The sequence below is a fragment of the Colias philodice genome, chromosome 15 (genome assembly GCF_061535455.1).
Source record: "Colias philodice isolate Cphi_HAF_F1 chromosome 15, ilColPhil1 Martin Lab GWU primary, whole genome shotgun sequence".
NCBI classification, from domain to species: domain Eukaryota; kingdom Metazoa; phylum Arthropoda; class Insecta; order Lepidoptera; family Pieridae; genus Colias; species Colias philodice.
This window is the reverse complement of record NC_143100.1, coordinates 1,311,781-1,332,742: the sequence shown is the minus strand read 5'-3', so window position 1 is coordinate 1,332,742 and position 20,962 is coordinate 1,311,781. Positions and strand designations below refer to the sequence as shown.

The 20,962-nt window shown below is 33.7% G+C and overlaps 3 protein-coding genes across 5 annotated transcripts in view; 1 reads left to right on the top strand and 2 right to left on the bottom strand.

The window, feature by feature from the left end:
- Positions 1–19,934, bottom strand: part of LOC149482020 (arylsulfatase I-like) — a 44,315-nt gene extending 24,381 nt beyond the window's left edge. The window contains exons 1-12 of one of the 2 annotated variants that reach the window (XR_016316727.1): positions 19,803–19,934; positions 17,936–18,095; positions 16,164–16,323; positions 15,742–15,836; positions 15,560–15,627; positions 15,253–15,406; positions 14,559–14,716; positions 14,126–14,274; positions 9,679–9,821; positions 8,750–8,900; positions 8,199–8,315; positions 7,699–7,921 (exon numbers count right to left, since the gene is read on the bottom strand). Coding sequence is in view for 1 of the 2 variants with exons in the window: in XM_089704282.1 (XP_089560408.1) it covers positions 7,762–7,921; positions 8,199–8,315; positions 8,750–8,900; positions 9,679–9,821; positions 14,126–14,274; positions 14,559–14,716; positions 15,253–15,406; positions 15,560–15,627; positions 15,742–15,836; positions 16,164–16,323; positions 17,936–18,095; positions 19,803–19,889 (1,602 nt within the window). In the remaining variant the exon portion in view is untranslated. Of the gene's footprint in view, positions 1–7,555; positions 7,922–8,198; positions 8,316–8,749; positions 8,901–9,678; positions 9,822–14,125; positions 14,275–14,558; positions 14,717–15,252; positions 15,407–15,559; positions 15,628–15,741; positions 15,837–16,163; positions 16,324–17,935; positions 18,096–19,802 lie in introns of those variants that run through there. The other variant, XM_089704282.1, reaches the window with a different exon arrangement.
- LOC149482021 (uncharacterized) lies at positions 276–6,841 on the top strand. 2 transcript variants are annotated; one of them, XM_089704285.1, is made up of 9 exons: positions 276–422; positions 1,640–1,900; positions 2,723–2,999; positions 3,260–3,426; positions 3,697–3,742; positions 4,255–4,360; positions 5,175–5,331; positions 5,670–5,830; positions 6,226–6,841. In XM_089704285.1, exons 2-9 carry the CDS (start codon positions 1,709–1,711, stop codon positions 6,596–6,598), a joined length of 1,479 nt encoding a protein of 492 aa, XP_089560411.1. In that variant the 5' UTR covers positions 276–422; positions 1,640–1,708; the 3' UTR covers positions 6,599–6,841. The 2 variants fall into 2 exon arrangements, with proteins under 2 accessions (XP_089560411.1, XP_089560410.1); XM_089704284.1 differs by lacking the exon at positions 276–422 and adding an exon at positions 1,175–1,561.
- On the bottom strand, positions 416–1,176 carry LOC149482022 (uncharacterized). The gene is made up of 2 exons (XM_089704310.1): positions 825–1,176; positions 416–747 (listed from the first exon to the last, which is right to left on the bottom strand). Exons 1-2 carry the CDS (start codon positions 1,020–1,022, stop codon positions 505–507), a joined length of 441 nt encoding a protein of 146 aa, XP_089560436.1. The 5' UTR covers positions 1,023–1,176; the 3' UTR covers positions 416–504.
- Positions 19,935–20,962: the final 1,028 nt, after the last annotated feature.

Below are 20,962 nucleotides of genomic sequence, written 5' to 3'. Positions count from 1 at the left end.
TCGAAATCGGTTCAGCCGTTCTCGAGTTATGCGCTTTAACAACACATTTTGCGATTCATTTTTATATATAAGAAGATATAGGTGGTGACCAAGAAGCTTATATCTAATACACTTTAGATTGCACTATGACCATTAAATTGTAACAAGAAAATATGACGTTGAATGACGCCTGTATGTTTTTTTATCCCTTTCACACCTAACTTGGCAAGTTAAGTTTCTTATCTTATCTTATATACAGCTGATGTAGAAGCAATTTATGCGAACAAACTAGCAGATAAAGCCGTTCCGAGTTAGACAAAGATAGAATATACATATATATTTTAAACATGATTTAAACCTTAGCCGAAAAGGGTAAGCGAGCAACTAGACGCAACCAAGCTATTAAGCTGACTCCAAACGGAACGTGTGGATTGAGAATCTACGTAAGTATTATTTAGGGAGACAATTAAGTATATAAAACAATATTTTATAAAAGTAGTTTATTGCCAAAAGATACCTAAAGCACTACGATTGGTCTTCGTTAGAAACAGAAGGCGATTTTGGAGATTTTCCAAAATAACTAGAAATAACTTTTCTAACAGCAAAACGTTTATTTTGCGATGAGCTTTCGCCATGTGGATTTGGTGATTTTTGCCAATGTTCAGCAAAACTTTGACGTCTGAATACTTTGCCTAGTGACTGCCATTTTTGTTCTGGAGCGACATCTTTATCTTCAAAGTTTTCAGTACTGCCAGAAGGTCTATCTCCCTGTATCATAATAAACCGATTTCACGTACTGTATCTTTCTAAAAAGAACAAGTAATGCACAAGGGAAAGGTACTTACGTCATTTGATTTAGTGGACCGTAGTTGATTACGAAAGAAATTGGTTATAGATTTCTTCCAGTTTCTCGGATTTTTAAATGAATTTAGCTCCAAGCTACCTGTGCCTTCAGCAACAATTTTTTTACTTTTCTTACAAACTTTTTCTTCTTCCTCTTTGGATATAATTTCGTTTTGTATAGCTCCTTCAGGACAGAGCATTTCTAGTTAATATTTTTAAAATTTCTTTTCACATAAAATAATCAAAACTACAGAAATAGTGTTGAATATGGTGTTGTGTCATTTGTTATTTCTATTGTCAAAAAAAATAATAATATGAAATTGAATTCCTTTTTCAATTTAATATAGTAAAAAGTTTTTTACCATAAATTTTACTATTATTTTATGAATATAGAAATGGTTTATTTTTTATTTATGTGAAATTAAAGAGAAAATTTTTCTTTTAAACATATATATTTGATAAATGAATATATTTTTAAAACTTTTTTAAAATATTTCAATGAACTGTGTAGAACTGCCCTACTTTTCGCGCGTTTTGGATGTATGTCAATACAACTTTTTTTTAATGCTGTAAATGAAACAAAAGTTTACGCGGGTAAAACAAAAATTTAATTGATTTTAGTAGGTAATTCGGTACATTTTTGAATATCAATTGATAATATTTATAATTAGCTGGCGCCATAAAAAGGGACAAGTTAATTGAACCTAAAATGACGACAACTGCGGTGCCCACCTCCCAGGTATAATTATGTAAAAAATATTCTTATATTTATATAACTTGTATAATTTTTGTATTACATATTTTGTGATAATTTTAGGCAGTTGCTGAATGGGTTCGAGTTTTTCCAAAGCAAGCGACAGAGAATTACACAAGTTCTGTTACATTTATGAAACAACTCACAGTCGTTGCTGTTAGCACCATAACGTTTTTGAAAAATATTCTCCCCGATGATTGTTATATGATAGAAACTTTTGGAGGTATTAAATTAAGAATTTTGAAGAAGAAATGTAAAGACGAGTGGGGCCAGTTTCTAAGTACGGCTTTAATACAAGCCTTCGATGCTTTTGATAAGAAATATGTAAGATTCTAATTCTAATAATTTATACTAATATTATAAAGCTGAAGAGTTTGTTAGTTTTTAAGTTTGTGAGGATGGATGTATACACATGGTGTATGTTTGTTTTTTTTCACGCAAATACTACTGAACCGATCACAATGAAATTTAGCACACATATAGAGGGTAACTTGGATTAACACATAGGATAGGTTTTATCCCGGAAATCTCACGGGAACGGGACTTATGCGGGTTTTTCTTTGAAAACGCGGGTGAAGCCGCGGGCAGAAAGCTAGTAGGCTATATATCATCTCGCTAAAACCAACAGGAGCGGAACCACGCGGGTGAAACCGCAGAGCGCAGCTAGTTAATGATATAGACATATATCTTTATGAGAATTTATAGTAAACTAGCTTTCCGCCCGCGGCTTCGCCCGCGTTTTCAAAGAAAAACCCGTTCCCGTGGGATTTCCGGGATAAAACCTATCCTATGTCCTTTCTTGGGTATCAAAATATCTCTATACCAAATTTCATGCAAATTGGTTCAGTAGTTAAGGCGTGATTGAGTAACAGACAGACAGAGTTACTTTCGCATTTATAATATTACTAGCGGTCCGCCCCGGCTTCGCCCGTGGTACATATTTACGTTTTCTCTACATAAGAACCATCCTCGTACTTCAAGGAATATAATAAAAAAAGAATTATCGAAATCGGTTCAGCCGTTCTCGAGTTATGCGCTTACCAACACATTTTGCGATTCATTTTTATATATAAGAAGAAGAAGAAGATTATTTATTTTTATTCTCTTCGTTTTTGTTGAAAGTGTAAACAACTCAATTCATTCCAGCTTCACCAATTAGCTTTATGTTTTTACGAAGACGAGTGTAAATTGGAGAATTTGGTTGAATATCATATTTTCGAGTATACCTACAACTCTGATGGGGTGACCATGAATGTTCACTCTAAAAACCGGGACAGTACCAAACACACGACTCAGTATTCTTTCGATAATGTTAGGGAGAAAACTATCCAGTTAATTAGAACTTGTGTGGTCATGATGCAATCAAGCGCAACACAGTTTTTGAGGTCTAATGATATTAGCTTGCGCCTTTATTACAATGAAAGTAAGTATTTATAACTTTTATTAGGTAACTACATTCTATGTTTAACTTTTATTTGTATTATAGCTATTTCATCATGCTGAAATTAATTTTGTGAGCGAATATTTTACGTTCTTAAATAAATTAATATTTCACATAATTGTTGCATTGATACGGAATGTTACGAAATTTAAATTAAATCGAAATTTTAAACTGATTTTTTTATTCTAAACTAAATATTTAAAAAAATCTTGTTAAAAAACCCGTTAAATTGGTAAACAAAGACGCACCAGCGGACTACCAAGCGCCAGGTTTCGTGAGTTCGGATGAAGACCACCTAGAGCCAACAATTCACGAGAAACTAAAACTTGGTTGGGTGGAAACGCCATACCATAAAATTGTGGCTCATTCCTTCTTTAAGGAAGCCATGAGGGCCAGCCATGAGGCAAATGTAAGACTTTTTTATTATTTTTTTATATTGGCAGTTGTAAAGCTATTTTTAACACGCTTCTATTTGCTTCACCTGTATTTTTGTATGTAACCGACATGATTATATATCTCTCAGTACCTGACTCTTTTGGAATGCATTTTTAAACTTACAGTTTTGATTCAAACTTTGTAAACTTATCAAGGATTGTTGACAATAGATACCTACAATAATTTCATGAGTTTAAGCGTTTTTTTTTTTAATTTTGAAACTATATTAACTATTCACTTTTAGCCAACACAGAATCCACCAGTGCTAACTAATGAAATGGAACTATCAGGTAAGTGTGTAAACAAACATTACATTTATTTGCACACATAGTTAAATCATAATTTGAGTATTTAATTTATTATTTAATGTACATAACAAATGGTAGATTGTTATACTAGTTTTCAACCTAGTAAATCACTACATAGTATAAAACAAAGTCGCTTTCACTGTCCCTATGTCCCTTTGTATGCTTAAATCTTTAAAACTACGCAACGGATTTTAATCCGGTTTTTTTAAATAGATAGAGTGATTCAAGAGGAAGGTTTTAATATATAATTTATTAAGTTTTAGACATAGCGGGCGAAGCCGCGGGAGGAAATCTAGTTATATACTAAATCCTTCCTTCAAGAACTATTGCACAGAATAGTTAATAGTAGAGACTATTGTATCTGATTGTATTCATTAAAACAGACAACATACATCAACAGCGACTTTGTTTTATACTATGTATACTTTGTTTATATGATTTTTCATAGACATATCTAAAAAAATATAGATTACATTTATTAATACTTCCTCTAGGGTCGGTCCAAATGTCAACACCGGGGTCTGAAGTCCGTTTATGTTGTCCCTGCAACAAGTATGGGCCATATGACACCTATACCCCATCTGAATTGCTAACTTGTCAGTGAGTACTATATTCATAAATAGAAGCATTATAAGTAAATAATATGATTTAAAAATTAAACGATTGTGTGATGAAATAATAGCAAGTAAAATTTAATTAAAATAGCAAGTTAAAATTCATTAAAATAGCAAGTAAAAATTCATTTAAATAGCAAGTAAAAATTCATTAAAATAGCAAGTAAAAATTTATTAAAATGTAATCTTAACTTTACCAACCTGCATTAAATTTTGAATTTTAAATAGTATCACGTGTCGGTTTTAGAAATTTTGTACCTAACTAATACTGAATTAATAATTGTGCCTATTACATTCTATGAATCAGTTTCAGAATTTGACATTTCGTTAAAGTAAATTCTAGTTAACAAATTTAAAAAAAGTCCTTTTGATTGCTAGTCTATATCGCTTTAAGGGAGTCTATATTGCGTTAAGGGAGGAAGGGGGGGGGGGGGAATCTTAAAAAAATGCTTTAAGTAATACTTGAACGTTATTAAGTTTACATAAGGGTCGATTTTTCAATGCTTGGATAAAACTTATTCGTCCGATAAAGTATTACACGATAATATTAAAATGTCACGTAAACTGTAAAATAACGATACGTTTTTAAAATGATAGTTTTATACATTATTCGACGAATAAGTTTTATCCAAGCATTGAAAAATCGGCCCTTAGTATGTTATGTTTAGGTATGTTACGATGCGTTAAGGGAGGGGGGGGGGGCAAAAATCTTAAAAAATTGCTTGAACGTTATTAAGTTTACATAAATGAAATTCTAGCTATACTTGAACGTTATTAAGTTTACATAAATGAAATTCTAGTTACTGTAAGCTCCAGCAACACGCGGCTTGTTTTGGTATTGTTCGTCACTTAGTATCTCGAGTTACGCAACATTGCTGTACCAAATGTTATGATGTTGATCCAAATCGTACTCCCACTGATACTAACTTGGTTTCCTTGAGTATGAGGAAACGGGAGGTAATTATGTTTTTTTTTTAAATATATTTTTTATTTTTTTCTTGTAGCGTTTGTTTTATAAATGTCATAATGGGTATATAGAGTCTAAATTTTATATCAATATTCAATGATGCACCTTTTATCTGATTATGCGTGAAATTAATGATGAATTTTTATTTTCATTTGCTTAAGTGCCTTGCCCTCATTTTATTTTTAAATCTTGTAAATGGTTGCCTGGAAGAAATTGCTATTTAGTGACATGTCCGCATTTTCCTTTACAAAAAACTTAGGGCTTATTTATACTATTATCCTATTTGTATATTTATTCATCCAACTTTAAATTACTTATTTATTTATAGTGCTTATGCATATTCCGACGAACATTGGAGCTATGTTCGGAAGTCCAAACCATTGAAGCTCGGGACTTGATAGACAAGTTTGATATATCCGAGTCCAATGCTGCTAAACTAATGAAGTTGCTTCATTCCAATAAAATCATCCAACAAGATCCACAATCTGAGTAAGTAAATATATTTTTATCATAAGAATGTATATTTTGTTCAGTAATGCATAATTTTTCTAGTAAGGACTACTGGAGTAGATAACTAGAAAAAAAATCCCTAAAAAATATCAAATTACTATCACTATAATATACTTTAACACTTGTTTTCAAAATCAAAAATCAAATTCAAATTTCAAATTTATTTATTTGTTTCACATTTTTTTACACCTCATATAAATTGTAGTAAATCCCTGGTTAACCCACTAGGAAAAACCTGTGCGGGGTTTTAATTCTAACAAAACATTTTTTTTGTCTAATCAAAAGTTTTAGTTCACTTTTTTGATCAAATTCATCTAATTAGGATGATTTTACAAAAAAAATACTTATTTCATAATATATATCACCCTTCCCAGTCTAACAACAGCACAGAAAATAATGAAGAATCATTTAATAAAAGTGATGTCCAATTTCTTCCACAATACCGAGGATAAAATAGTCGATCGACTACTAGCCGAAAGTTTTGCCTCCCAGGAAAGTGTCCCAGATCCCATTTCTGATGCCCTAAATCCCATGGAAAAGATTTCCTTACAAAATGCCTCGAATATATCTCGATACGTCGACAATCCTATAGAAAAAAATATGAATAATGATGCAAATGAATATCTCGAAGTTGTCATGGCTCCGGAAAATAGAGCCGAGAAAAGAAAAATGGAAGATACAGAAAATAAAAGCAGATCTGGCATTAAAAATAAGAAGCTGAAAACTGTACCGAAAGTTGTAAATTAGGCACATGAGCCACTTTTGTTTTTTTCATTTTTTTATATATTGTTCTTAAAGCAGTAAATGTTGATTTTCTTATAATTTTCTAAGAGGAATTTGTTATGTGGAGAAGCACTTTTTAAGTTTTTTTTTATAAATAAAACATTATTTCTATTCTTATTTCTTATTATTTTTAAATTATTAACAACATAACTTATTACTATTTATTATGTCCTGAAATACAACAACCTATTTCTCTCTTTTCTCAATAGAGACTCTAAATATCTATATAATTAATGCCTAATTAATGTTATTTTTAAACTTTTTAATATACACGTATTTTTGTGTCAGTCAGTAATAAATTGCATTAACAAAACTGCGTACATTTCCACCATTTATCGACAACTTAATCAATACATTGTAATGTCCTTTGATCATAAATATTCTTTGAAATAAAGTAACTTGATCTTAAAAATCAGTAAATAAATTAACAAACATGAACACGCCTATAATCAGTACTTACAAACAGATCTTTTAATGTAATGGGCCCTCGTCATAAAGGAGAGCGTTGGCCCAACAAATGATCGTCGATGTTTGTCGCCATTACGGCGATTATGAATAAAAAACATAATGAAGGCCGATCATAGTCATTTGGCCTAAATGTCTATCGCGATTGCCTCTACTCGCCCAATGCATTTTGAAGAGGACCCAATAAAACTTAATCTAATATATATTTTACTAGCTTTCCGCCTGCGGCTTCGCCCGCGTTTTCAAAAAAAAAACCCGCATAGTTCCCGTTCCCGTGGGATTTCCGGGATAAAACCTAGCCTATGTCACTCAGAAATGATGTAGCTTTCCAACAGTGAAAGAATTTTTCAAATCTGCCAAGTAGTTTCGGAGCCTATTCAATTCATACAAACAAACAAACAAACAAAAAATCAAACCTTTCCTCTTTATAATATTTGTATAGATGTATAGATAGGCGAAAGTTTGTAAGGATGTATGGATGTTTGTTACTCTTTCACGTAAAAACTACTGAACCGATTACAATGAAATTTAGCACACATATAGAGGGTAACTTGGATTAACACATAGGGTAGGTTTTATCCCGGAAATCCCACGGGAACGGAAGCGGGTTTTCCTTTGAAAACGCGGGCGAAGCCGCGGGCGGAAATCTAGTAAAGTATAAACTAACAAACATGAACATGGCTATAATCGCCAAAGTTAGTGAACACGTGGCTCCAAAGCCGCGGGTCTGCGTGTGCGTCGATCGGTCTATTGTTCGGTGGAACTGCTGTTCTGTTGAATGCGTCTAACTCGCCGAGTAGACGATGTAACGTGTCGATCTCGCTGGAAAAGACAGACAGACAGATTTTTATGAGGAGTTACTAATTACAATTGTTAATTAATATTTGATACTGCTTTTACTCTTCTCAGCAGAGTTTCAGGTACAGATAAACTAATTCAAGCATGCTCATCAGCAGAAAAATACAAAACTATCTTATAAGTACCCACCCTTTGGCATTTTCTGTGTATAACTTAGAATCACGACAAATATTAAATATACTCTACACAATACAAATTATGTTATGTTTAGAATAAATTCGTTATTTTGACTTAAACTTACATATCAGCGAGATTTCTCAATTCACACGGATCGTCCACAATATTGAAGAGGCAAGGTGCTTCTAGCGGCTTGCAGGGGATGGGCTCAATCGGTTTACACACCACAGTCGAGCCTTGCCTGAATAATATCAACGGTTTTATATAAGAAACATTCCGAATTTCGAATCAGTAATTATACATTTTCTACTACATGAATTTTTTTCCTATTTTTATAATAGACTAATTAAAGTATAGCCGTTTCAACACAAGTCAAATTGACACTAATTCAAAAATTTTATAATCCATACTAATATTATAAATGCGAAAGTAACTCTGTCTGTCTGTCTGTTACTCAATCACGCCTTAACTACTGAACCAATTTGCATGAAATTTGGTATAGATATATTTTGACACCCGAGAAAGGACATAGGATAGGTTTTATCCCGGAAATCCTACGGGAACGGGTTTTTCTTTGAAAACGCGGGTGAAGCCGCGGGCGGAAAGCTAGTAAATAATATAGCTTAATAATTAATTCTTATGTATTCCCCTTAATTAACCCCCTCTTCTATTTACCTCAGTTCCAAGATTTTCTCCTTGTTAGGCATCAAGCCCAACTGAGCTATCGCTCGACCAGCGAAGCCATCTAACACCAAGTCTACGTCATAACTTGCGTTCCGACCGCTCGGCCCGTACCAATAGTCCCACGCCCCGTTATAGGTGGTCCCTGAATTCATTGAAAACACAAAAATATCAAAAAAGACATTATGAAAAACACACACAGGCATACAAAATTTACACGCCAATATCTATTTATTTATTTAAAAACATCACATGCCATTACAGGACAATGTCCAATGCGACACAGATACAATTTTATATTACAAAAGAAACTTAACTAACATAAATACTAAATTAAAATTACATACATAACATCGTGCAAATAACACAATAAAGGAAGAAGGCATTTCGCTTTTTCTTCAGCAAAATAATGATGTTATAGCGAAACATATAAGGTTAAAACTATAAATGTGAGGAATAAGGTCACGTTATGTGCTGATTACAAGATTTTTTATATTTGTACTAGTGGTCCGCCCGGCTTCGCCCGTGGTACCTACATGTTTAAACTATCCTATCTCTCAAGTTGGATTGAACTGCACATGGTGTGCCAATTTTATTATAATCGGTTAAGTGGTTTAGGAGTCCATTGAGGACAAACATTGTGACACGAGATTTATATATATTAAGAAGATTAGTTCAGTAGCACTACAAAAAATGTATGCATCGAAATAAATACCTAAATAAAATCAACATATTATGGGTGTGATCAGATTTAGAGGGTTTACAGAAAAAATTCAACCATGCATGCTCGGACCATAAATTGAATTGAAAGCAATTTTTTGCAACCATCACCATACTAAATACAATACAATGTTCATACTTTCGGTTTCTCATGTAATGAATATGAGAACGTTTAAGACAATAGTCTATTATGCTGTTTTTACCTTTATGCAATTTCCACTGATCGACCGTGATAGATGCACTGCCAAATTGGTCGTCTATGTTATGTAGTATTGTAGTTCTCTCTGATTTCAAATCTTTGGACAACGCCAGCCATTGGTCCACTCCATCTATACCACCTAAGGAACTGTAAAGATTGTGAATTAAACATCAGTATCCTTACAGTATAATATATAGACCGGACTCTCAGTGGAGTTTCGTTTGCAAAAATCGCGGACCTAAATCTGACTTCTGATATATATTGTATAGATCCCAGACATCCTATAGACAGATGTTGCCAACCAGTTTTGTGGTCCCCCTGCCCGCACCCCGATAATTAAATATGGCATACAAAGAAAAAAATAAAAATTTCCAAAACATGCCGTGTGGGGTATCAAATGAAAGAGCTTATTGAGTAGATCACGAATATATAGCATACTATATACATTTCTTACACTTTCTCTAAGATTTTTTAGAAAATTTACGAAAATGGTCCATTTTTGAGTTAACTTTAAACCAATAATATAGATTGAAAACTCATGAATATATTTTTTAAATTATTATTTTAAATAATTAACAATAGTCCATTGTTTACGATTCAATATTTCGTACAGTAAAATAGTTGCATGGGGGAGTGGGGTGAGCATTCAAAGATGGCGAGTATATTTTCAAGTTCATATAGTATATATGTAGTTATTTTCATCAAATCCACCACATAGCTCACTTATATTATATTACGAACTATTGAATCATAAACAATGGACTATTGTTAATTATTTAAAATAATTTAAAAAATATATTCATGAGTTTTCAATCTATAGTGGTTTAAAGTTAACTCAAAAATGGACCATTTTCGTAAATTTTCTAAAAAATCTTAGAGAAAGTGTAAGAAATGTATATAGTATGCTATATATTCGTGATCTACTCAATAAGCTCTTTCATTTGATACCCCACACGGCATGTTTTGGAAATTTTTATTTTTTTCTTTGTATGCCATATTTAATTACCGGTGTGCGGGCAGGGGGACCACAAAACTGGTTGGCAACATCTGTCTATAGGATGTCTGGGACCTATACAATATATATCAGAAGTCAGATTTAGGTCCGCTATTTTTGCAAACGAACATCTCCTTGGAGCCTGCTCTAATACGTACCCATAGTAAGGCACATTTCACAAACCGAAATTAGAGGCACACAGATAATCTAACTTTAATAGCAACATTTTTTTAAGTCTTCTTATTATGTATCTTGCTTAATCCTATTATTCCTATTATAATATTATAAATGTGAAAGTTTGTATGGATGTATGGATGTTTGTTACTCTTTCACGCAAAAACTACTGAACCGATTACAATGAATTTTAGCACACATATAGAGGGTAACTTGGATTAACACATAGGATAGGTTTTATCCCGGAAATCCCACGGGAACGGGAACTATGCGGGTATATCTTTGAAAATGCGGGCGAAGCCGCGGGCGGAAAGATAGTTAAATAATAAAAAATGGGACTAATCTTATTGGATAAAATATAATGGTTCCTCGGTAGATACATACTGTTAAGTTAGAGGATCTAATTGAAAAATGAAAAAAAAAATGAAAAATTTCTTTATTAGTTTCAAAAAATGTTACATAATATAGTTACATATGCTGCATTGAACCCCACACTAGGATCCCCTGTATTGTGAGGCTCAATCTCTTTCATCGTATTACATAAAAAATATTTCAAACTTTACTTGCCATTTTAAGTATTAAGTGTGTGTATATATGCGTGTGTGTATGCGTGCGTGTATATGTGTGTGTGTATGTGTTGATGTTGTATGAGTGTTTATTATAATAGTAAGTTTATATTTTAATCAAGATATTATGCTAACGAGAGTTTCAGTTTCTAAGTAGTCTAGATTAAATAGCCAATTTGTAACATATTTTTTACAGCGGAACTTGGTCATAGGAAAGATATTTAGTTTTTTGTTCATTATGGAGTATAAGTAAGGACCCATGGATATAAACGCCTTGCTACCGAAAGACATATTACAGCAATGTTTCCTCCATACAGGATTTCTTCGAGTGCGCTCGTTCGTTATAATTGTGTTTGGAGCTATTTTATGAAATTGTAGTATTACTGCTAGTATGTATAGCTGACGCACCGTTAGTAAACCAGCCTCTTGATACAATTCTTTGGTTGGATATCTTAGATTCTTTTTAAAGATGATTTTAAGAATTGCTCTTTGCGCGCGCTCAACTTTTATAAGATGACATTTTTTTGCGGAACCCCAAGAAATGAGACAGTAGTTTAAGATAGATTGGCAAAGAGCAAAATAAGTCATTTTGATATCTGCAATTAGTCTTAGTTTTCTAAAAATGTAGGTTAATTTTCTCACACGTGTCTTTACTAAATCAGTTTGGTAAGGTGTCTGTCAATAATCACACCTAGATACTTTATATAGGTAACATTTTCCAGAGCAGTACATTTGCAGTTGGTAGTGTTATTTTGACATCTATGTATTGTTAGGGAAAATTCTTTCGGGGCATTGGTCCTATTGCTTATGTTAAAATTCATAAGTTTGGTTTTACCTATATTGAGGCTAAGCAGGTTGTTGTGGAGCCAGTTGGCAACAGATTGCATTCCGGTTTCTGCAGCGCTATACACTTCCTTCCAAGACCTGCCGTGGAAAATCACCGCGGTATCGTCTGCGTAAGCAAAAATCTTAGCCTGGTTGAGTTTGAGTGAACAGAGTCCATTAACATAGAGAAGAAAGAGCGTAGGACTTAAGACACTGCCCTGGGGAACTCCGTATCTTATTGCAGCGGGAGAGCTATGGTATTCACCCAGGCAAACTCTTTGTTCTCGGTTGGATAGGTATGACGAGAACCAGTCGAGTGCAGTACCCCTAATGCCAAACAACTCCAACTTTCGCAGCAGATCTGGACACCGTGTCAAAAGCTTTGGCAAGATCAAGGAAGACGCCCACACATTTCTCCCCGCCGTCCAGTCTCATAGTTATGAAATCCACCAGATTTGTGACGGCGTCCTCCGTTGACCTGCCATTACGAAATCCATACTGATTTATTGAAAGCATTTCATTTTGTTCCAGGTATTTAAGCAGTCTTTTGTTTATTAGCTTTTCCATTATTTTTGAAACTATTGTTAACAGTGATATAGGTCGGAAATTCGCTAAAGTAGAAGTATCTCCACCTTTGTGTATTGGGCAAACATTTGCTAATTTCATATGAGAGGGAACTATACCAGTGGAAATGCTAAGATTGCAAATGTGTGTAATGGGTGCAGAAAGATCGGATTTAGCAAGTTTGATAACACGGCAATTTATTCCGTCCCATCCGGGAGCGGAGTCATTCTTCAAATTTGAAATTATGTCACTCACTTCTAACTCATTAGTAGGATTTATAAAAAATGACTTATCAGGATTTGTGTGTGATTCATCTAAAGTGGCAGCTAATTGAACTAATTCAGTCTCCGTTTTATTGATTTGCTTCATCGTTTCTTTAGCTAGTTGTTCACCAATATTTACGAAATAATCATTAACTTTGTTCAGGGCTCGAGTAGGATTTTGGTCAGCGCTGAAAATGTCAAAATTAGACGATGTTTTATTGTTTAACTTACAGATATATTTAATTGCATCCCAAGTCTTTTTACTGCTACCTTCAGATTTTTCTAAAAGTCCCTTCTCATATGCGTTCTTTAAGTTTTGTATAGTATTATTGCAATAGTTTCGATAGTCTTTATAGCGTTTTTGAATAATAGGATTGTCTCTGTTTTCTTTTTTCCTTGCTTCTATGTGCAGTCTATCTCTTTTGCGAATGCATTTTAAGAGGTTAAAGGATATCCAGGGTTTTTTAATGCTTTTAGAATTTTTAATAGGTACTTTAAGGGAGTGGTTTTGAATGATATTACTTACTTTTCCTGTAAATTCTTCCAAGGCTTTTGAGGGGTCATTGCAATTAAAGAGTCTGGTCCAATCTATAGTTTTTACATCACTTGTTACACTGTTATAGTCAATTTTTATTTTGTATTTGGGCCCTTTGGTATGCGCTGGCTCGTTGGGATTTTTTTTACTAATACCAACTAAGACTGTGTCGTGATCAGTCAGACCAGATTCGCAGACGATCACTCTTGTCAAATGGTTTGTCTTAATGAGAGCGTGATCAAGACATGTACGGTCATGGGTAGGCAGCTGATGGCCAGGATAAAATCCATGATGTTCAGATACATCAAGATAATCACTGGCACGACTGTCTTGAGTGTGGGTGCCGATATCGATATTCATATCTCCTATTATTATACCTGTAGGCGTCGTGCACCTTTGCAGTATAAATTAATTATTTAAATTATTGTGTATTTAAATTAATGTATTTAAATTATTGTGTATGCTATAAATTATTACGGTCAATTATCGTTTTTGCTATCATCATTATTTATTGCTGAAATATTTCGTACCTAACATTGCCACCCGCAGCACTAAACAGTGTAGGAAGCCAGTCGGATATATGCAGTGGTTGCGAGGCAACCCGCGGTATCGCGCTAAGCAAGGGACTCCACAGTACTCCCGCGCCACGTACTCCACCCTCCCAGAGGGTATTTTTCACCTATAACAAGTGATTTAGTAAGGAAAAGGTAAAAATATGCACACATACCTACATTTAGATGTAAAAAATGACGGTTTATGAAATCTAAGTAGTTAAGATGACCATTTCCACAATAAATAAGACAACAGTATTTATTAATTGTTAAATAAGAATTTAAGAAATAATTGAAATACTAATTTAAATGGAAATGTTGCCCTCCTCAAAAAATAAATTGGATTACGGGCTTCGAATTTCTCCTTTATTTTCAAATTATTTACATTATTAATATGGATTATCAAACATACACCTCTTAACGGGAAGTTGGAAGCCGCGTTTTGATTGAAGCCAGCGGCTGGCCCGCCGTTATCCGTACTGAATATAATAATACTGTCATTGAGCATCCCGTGCTCTTGTAGAGATTGAACCACTCGACCAACTGACTCGTCAAGTTTTGATACCACAGCTGAAATAGGAAAGCCTTAAATTAAAATACCTACAAGTACAATCAATTTCCAAATATGATTTCAGATTTCATTTGTATTTTCAACGTTAATTCAAGGCAATTCAGTCGGATGTAGTTAAATAAAATTTTATTGCATAATGCGTTCTACTACAAATATGTATTCCTTCCCATCTAATTTACTATTATGTATAAACTATCAAGTTTTTATATAGAATATGTTATATATAAAATTCTCGTGTCACAATGTTAGTCTGCATACTCCTCCGAAACGGGTGGACCGATTCTCATGAAATTTTCTGTGCATATCGGGTAAGTCTGAGAATCGGCCAACATCTATTTTTAATATGTACCACGGGCGAAGCCGGGGCGGACCGCTAGTATTATCTACTTCTGTCTTACGCTCGCGGCGTTAGGAAATAACGGTGCCCCAAAAATCATAACATAAAATCATTCCGACAAAAGTAGAAAAACAACCAAAGGAACATGTACACGACTTGCATGTATAAGATTAGTAAAGGTTTATATGGGTATATAACCTGCGTATTTTCTCCTCTGTGGATCTTCTATATAACTGAAGTTAGCTATGAGTCCTTCAGGAGCTCGGATGGGCTCGTAAGGGTTGCCAGTGTGTACCGCTGAGTGAGCTATCATTAAGAACAATGGCTCATTTTTATTGTGGTTCGCTATTATCTGTAAAAAGACACATTTTTTAATTTAGTCTTCCATACCTATTCGAAACAAAAATAAAGAGTAGGATTTATAAGTACTCTATGTTATGAAATAAAACGAAACAAACACAGGCATTAAACAAATCCTATAATTAAATGCTTTTATAATACAAACCCTAAGTGCCTCATTTGTGTAGACGTCTGTTGCGTATTTTCCAAATAAATCATGAGCTACTGCAAAACCTGAAATAAAAATTGTGGGTAGATGTTAATTGATAAAAAGAACATAAGTCAATATCAAAGAAAAGGCTCATGTACGGGGTGTATCTGTTAAAACGAATATGTTAATACAATTACCTCGTCTAAAATCAAATCCCCAAACTCCTTTTTCCTGATTAGTGTGATCATACATATCTATTTTTCCTGTCCAGAAACCTAAGTGGCTATCAAATCTGTAATACATATAATTATATGAACATTATTTTTAAATCCATGTATTATATGTAATTTATTACTAACTAGAGGTCCGCCCCTGCTTCGCCCGTGGTACATATTTCGCAATAAAAGGTAGCCTATGTCCTTTCTCGGGTATCAAAATATCTCCATACCAAATTTCATGCAAATTGGTTCAGTAGTTTAGGCGTGATTGAGTAACAGACAGACAGACAGAGTTACTTTCGCATTTATAATATTAGTATGGATATAAATACACAATTTCACCTCTTAGTGGTCTTTTAATAATTTTTGGAGCGAGTAAGACGCTATACTTATTTACATACCCTCTGTTCAAGGGTAAATATTCCCTTTTGTAGCTACCAAGATGCCATTTGCCAACCAAGTGGTTTTTATAACCCAAAGTTCTTAAGTGCTGAGGTAGAATTGTCTCTGAAAGCGGAAGCCCCCGAGGCTCCATACCATAGATAACGCCATGTTGCATTCCTGTAAAAGATTAGGTACCTACATAACATATAATTCAGCAAGTCATAAAGGCTTATTAGACCACCCAATTTTTAGGGACCCTAACCCTAACTAAGAGTGGTGTAATAAGACTTAGGGAGTTAGTGTCCCGATTTAGGGCGATCGGGTCTGCCCGATCTGCCTAGCTCCCTAAGCGCCCTGCAGATTGGGTAATGTAATAACGTTTAGGGCGGTTAGGGAGCTCAGTTGCCGCGCGACTAGTGCGTGGAGTGGCTGCTTTTGTATGTAAGGTGTCACCAAACTTCCCTACTACAGGTTTATATAACTTAAAAGGGAAGTTCCAAATGTTTGTGATCACACCGCCATGTTAACAAATAAATAAATTGTTTAAATCAATTGTTTATTTCATTGTTTTAAAACTCAACAAGTGTTCAAATTGTTCTGCACCTACTCTAATTAATTCATTAAAACTCCCGGTTCAAGCACGCTTACTATTTGCATATTTGAAAGCTTTTCACGTAACCGCAAATACTCTTTCACTCAGATTTTTCTCTTCTTTTTTTAATATTTGTTATTGCGTCAACGGTTGCCACTGCTACAGCAACTTTTTGAAGTTTCGATACTGACGGCGGCATAATGTAAAATGCAACAATACGTTTATCTCTCTAGACATTCGCGTATAAACTGAGTTAGGGCCCAATTCGCAGAGAAGTGTAATAAGCGCCACACTAACTAGGGAACACGCCCACCCTAGATGCAGGGCCCTTCATATCGGGTAGTGTAATAAGCCTTATACGTAAGTTATCAGTCACTTAGGATAAATCGTAGTCAATGATAACTGGTGAAAGTGGCTGAGGTGAAAATTTAAAAAAAGGAGAGTATTTGGACCTGATGTATTTTTTTTGCAAATAAAAGGGCAGCAAGAAACTTAATTATAGCGACGTCCATATTAAAGATGTGAAATCAAAGTCATTACGTGGGAATGGCCACTCGAAAGGTATTATGCTCGAATTCAATTATTCTCGTATATACCAGTGGGTGTAATTGCATATACGTATCATTATCACATGTTCTGACATAAAAACAGGAAATGAGCGCAACTCTCACTGTCTAATGATGTAGAATTTATTATCAGAGTTAATAGATATTGCTTTACACCGGTTCCGAGAAGATGTTGATCGGCAGATTTATCAGGATTAAACTTGTGATATTTCAACTGATTATAAATACGCTTAATAGATTCCAATTCATATTTTTAAGTACCTAATTGTAAATTGACTTGACATATCGTGCGTGTCTTCGCGATTGTTAGCTATGTTAATAAAACAAAGAAAATATTGGAATTTTGTCTCCAACTATGTAATAATATTGTCTATTCATAAAGGTCAACTAATTTATTGAATAATGCAGAAATAAGATGTGACCATGACAAATTTTTGAACTAACGAAGTAGAGTGCGACGAAGGTTCTTTACAAAAACTTATTGCTTGTCAAGCACTTGTATTTATGACATAGTTATGTTACTTACTTTGAAACAAGTAAATATAATATTGAACTTTTGGAACTGTAGATAGTTTATTTTCGATGGAACCGTTTTCAGTTTTAAAATATTTAGTTAGGATATTTCACTTACCAGTATGAATAGGATATTTCCCGGTCATAAGCGCAGCTCGGGATGGCGTGCAGATCGGGGTAACATAGTAGTTGTGCAGAGAGAGACCAGACGCAAACAGGGCGTCGATGTTTGGAGTCGGAATCTCGTTCGAGCCATGGAAACCTACGTCATTCCAACCCTGAAATATTGAACTATATTTTAGACAATAGTTAAGAGTATCTAACTTCAATTTTTTTTGTGATAATTTTTAAGTAGGTGCCTATATAGGTATATCGTGCCTAGTAATTGTGAAAGATTGTTGCAATAATTATCATAAATGTATATTGTGAATTGCGATAAGCCCCCGTCATTGACTCTTTGATTGTAATTTGTATGTAAATAAAAAAGTAACTAGGTATAGGTACATAGTTATTCCAAATAACATGTTGTTATAACTTTGTAAAGTTTTATCATATGAAATAAAGTAGGTTAGGTAATAATTAATAGTAAATAGGTGCGTATTTCGTTTGAGAATAAGGTGGATAGTTTTACAGTTACAGCGCATGCATTAGATATGGTAATTTAAATGTTACTATATTATTGTGTATGGCACTTAATAATCCAAGTGTCAACGATATATTATGCCGTTATTTCGACCTGAATATTTGCTTAAGAATCTAACAGTGTCTACCGCCCACACACAGGAAGAATCATTAAACGTATAGACCTTGTAGGGATAAGGTTTAAATTTTCATTATAAAATAACTTTCTATATCTACTTGATATACTAGATAACTTTTCTAATATGTACTTATATTTTTTTCGATTATTTTTAATAGATTTAAATTCAACTTTAATGAGGCTTCTTGGTCTCAAGACTCAATCAATTAGTTACTCATTACGATAGGATTACGATTTTCTTATTGATAAATTTAATAAATAAAAACTTTTTCACACGTACCTAATTTTTATTATCAAATGCGGGTACCTTGGTAGGGTGTTTTTAGTACTAACTAGTTAGCTAACGTATGGAGTATACATATTGTAATATAATTTTTGTGGGATAGATACTGTCAATAACCTAAAACAATAAAAAGCTTGTGTTGCTTGAAATAATTACATACTAAGTAGGTATACCTACTCGTATACACTGGTACCTATGAATAGGTGTGAAATTATTCGCGCGTGATTTTTATTGCTACACTGTGAGTAGAGATCTATCTAGGGATCATTTTTATCTAGGTATATAAAACAGTTAACTACTTTTATCTAATAAAACACTAATTAGTACCGATTGTTATTTTGGATAAATAAAATACAATTACCTAGACGTTAGTAAAATCGTTCGTACCTATGTAAATAAAAACAAATATTATTGGAATTAATAGTCTTTCGGAGGAAATTTCTTGTGTTTTGTTCGAGGACATTAAAAATGTGGATACAGCGGCAAAAGTAATCCGTTTACATTTGAAATATGTAAATGTTTTTTACGACCTACGTCCTACATAGATAAACTAAATCTAAATAAGTGAACGGAACGAATGTATGTGGTCTTAATTACCATTATTAACAGTCACCAGTTTTGTAGTGCATATGCGAACTAAAATTAATTTATAAATGGGTATTTATTTAGTGGATACCTGGGTACCTACAAAATTTACAAAAGCTTATTTAGAAACTAAGGTATTTTTGAGTTATGGCTTCCAGTTTTATAAATTTTAACAAAACTATTAATAACGTATTTTACACAGGTAATATAATATATTAAGTGCAACATTTATGATTTATTCATGATCTTATAGGTCGTATAAAAAATTAATTAAAAAAATTAATTGATGAATGCTACAAATATTACAATAATAGTCAATAGTCATGTACAAAATAAAATAATAAAATAGGTACTTACGAAATCATCAGCTAAAATGAAAACAATATTAGGCCGGCACTCACACAAACACGAGCACAGCAAAACACACAATAAAGCACACAACATTCTCGCTCCGAGATCGACGGTATAGTGATTATGTGACCTCAGCGAATTATCAAAAACCGTTGGTCAACGATATCGGGATATGGGATAGGTGTCCCTTCGTCCAGCATACTCACCACAACTCACCATGGAATCCTGATATTTCATGAATGTCAAAAAACTGTTCTGAAATAGTGCTAAATAGTGCCCAAAGGAAAAAAATAGTGCTCTTGTACTTGCGAAGTTATAGCCATAGTTCGATGAGTATGCTGGACGAAGGTTTCGCCCAGCATACTCACCTCCGTCCGGAGAATCTGTATACGCTTCAAACATAATTCATACTTCAAAAAATAGTTCCCAAATAGTGCCAAACGGTGCCCAAAAAGAAAAAACAGTGCTCGAATAACTTCGGAGTTACAGGCTTCGTTCAGTGAGTATGCTGGGCGTAGGTTCTACGCCCAGCATACTCACCTCAGTGCGCGAATATCGAACGAGCTATAGGAACAATTTACGTCTCAAAAAATTGTGCTTGAAATAGTGCCCAATATCAGTCCAATTTTTGCTTGACTTTTGACCTAGAAAACCATTAAATTTGATTGTAAACTTCTACATACATTACATTGAGTACAGTCGAATACAATATTATTAACTTTCTTTCTAACAATTTTTGTCTTGTGTAAATTATTTGTTTTGTTATATTGTCTATGTAAGGGAGTATTTACTTTAGAATCGCAATATTATTAATTACACATTATTTTAATAATACTTTATAATAATATGATTAAGCCTTCGCGCGTCGTATGGGACCCCGGTAGCTAGGAACAATGATTTTATATATTTGTCTAGATCACGGCGCTTGAAGGATATAGATATCAAATGAAGTAAACACGGGAAGTAAATCATGCATGAAAAATAAAGTTGCTGTTATTAATGCTTACATTACAACTGACAAAATTATTCAAAATAATCATTTTCCGGATCAAGGACGGTACCACAACGTTTACGGAATTGACCTGTATTCCTCATGTGATAAAGTTCAATATAGTGTGGCAGTAATGGATGCACGTACGGTCAATAGGTATGGGGCTTACGACGCG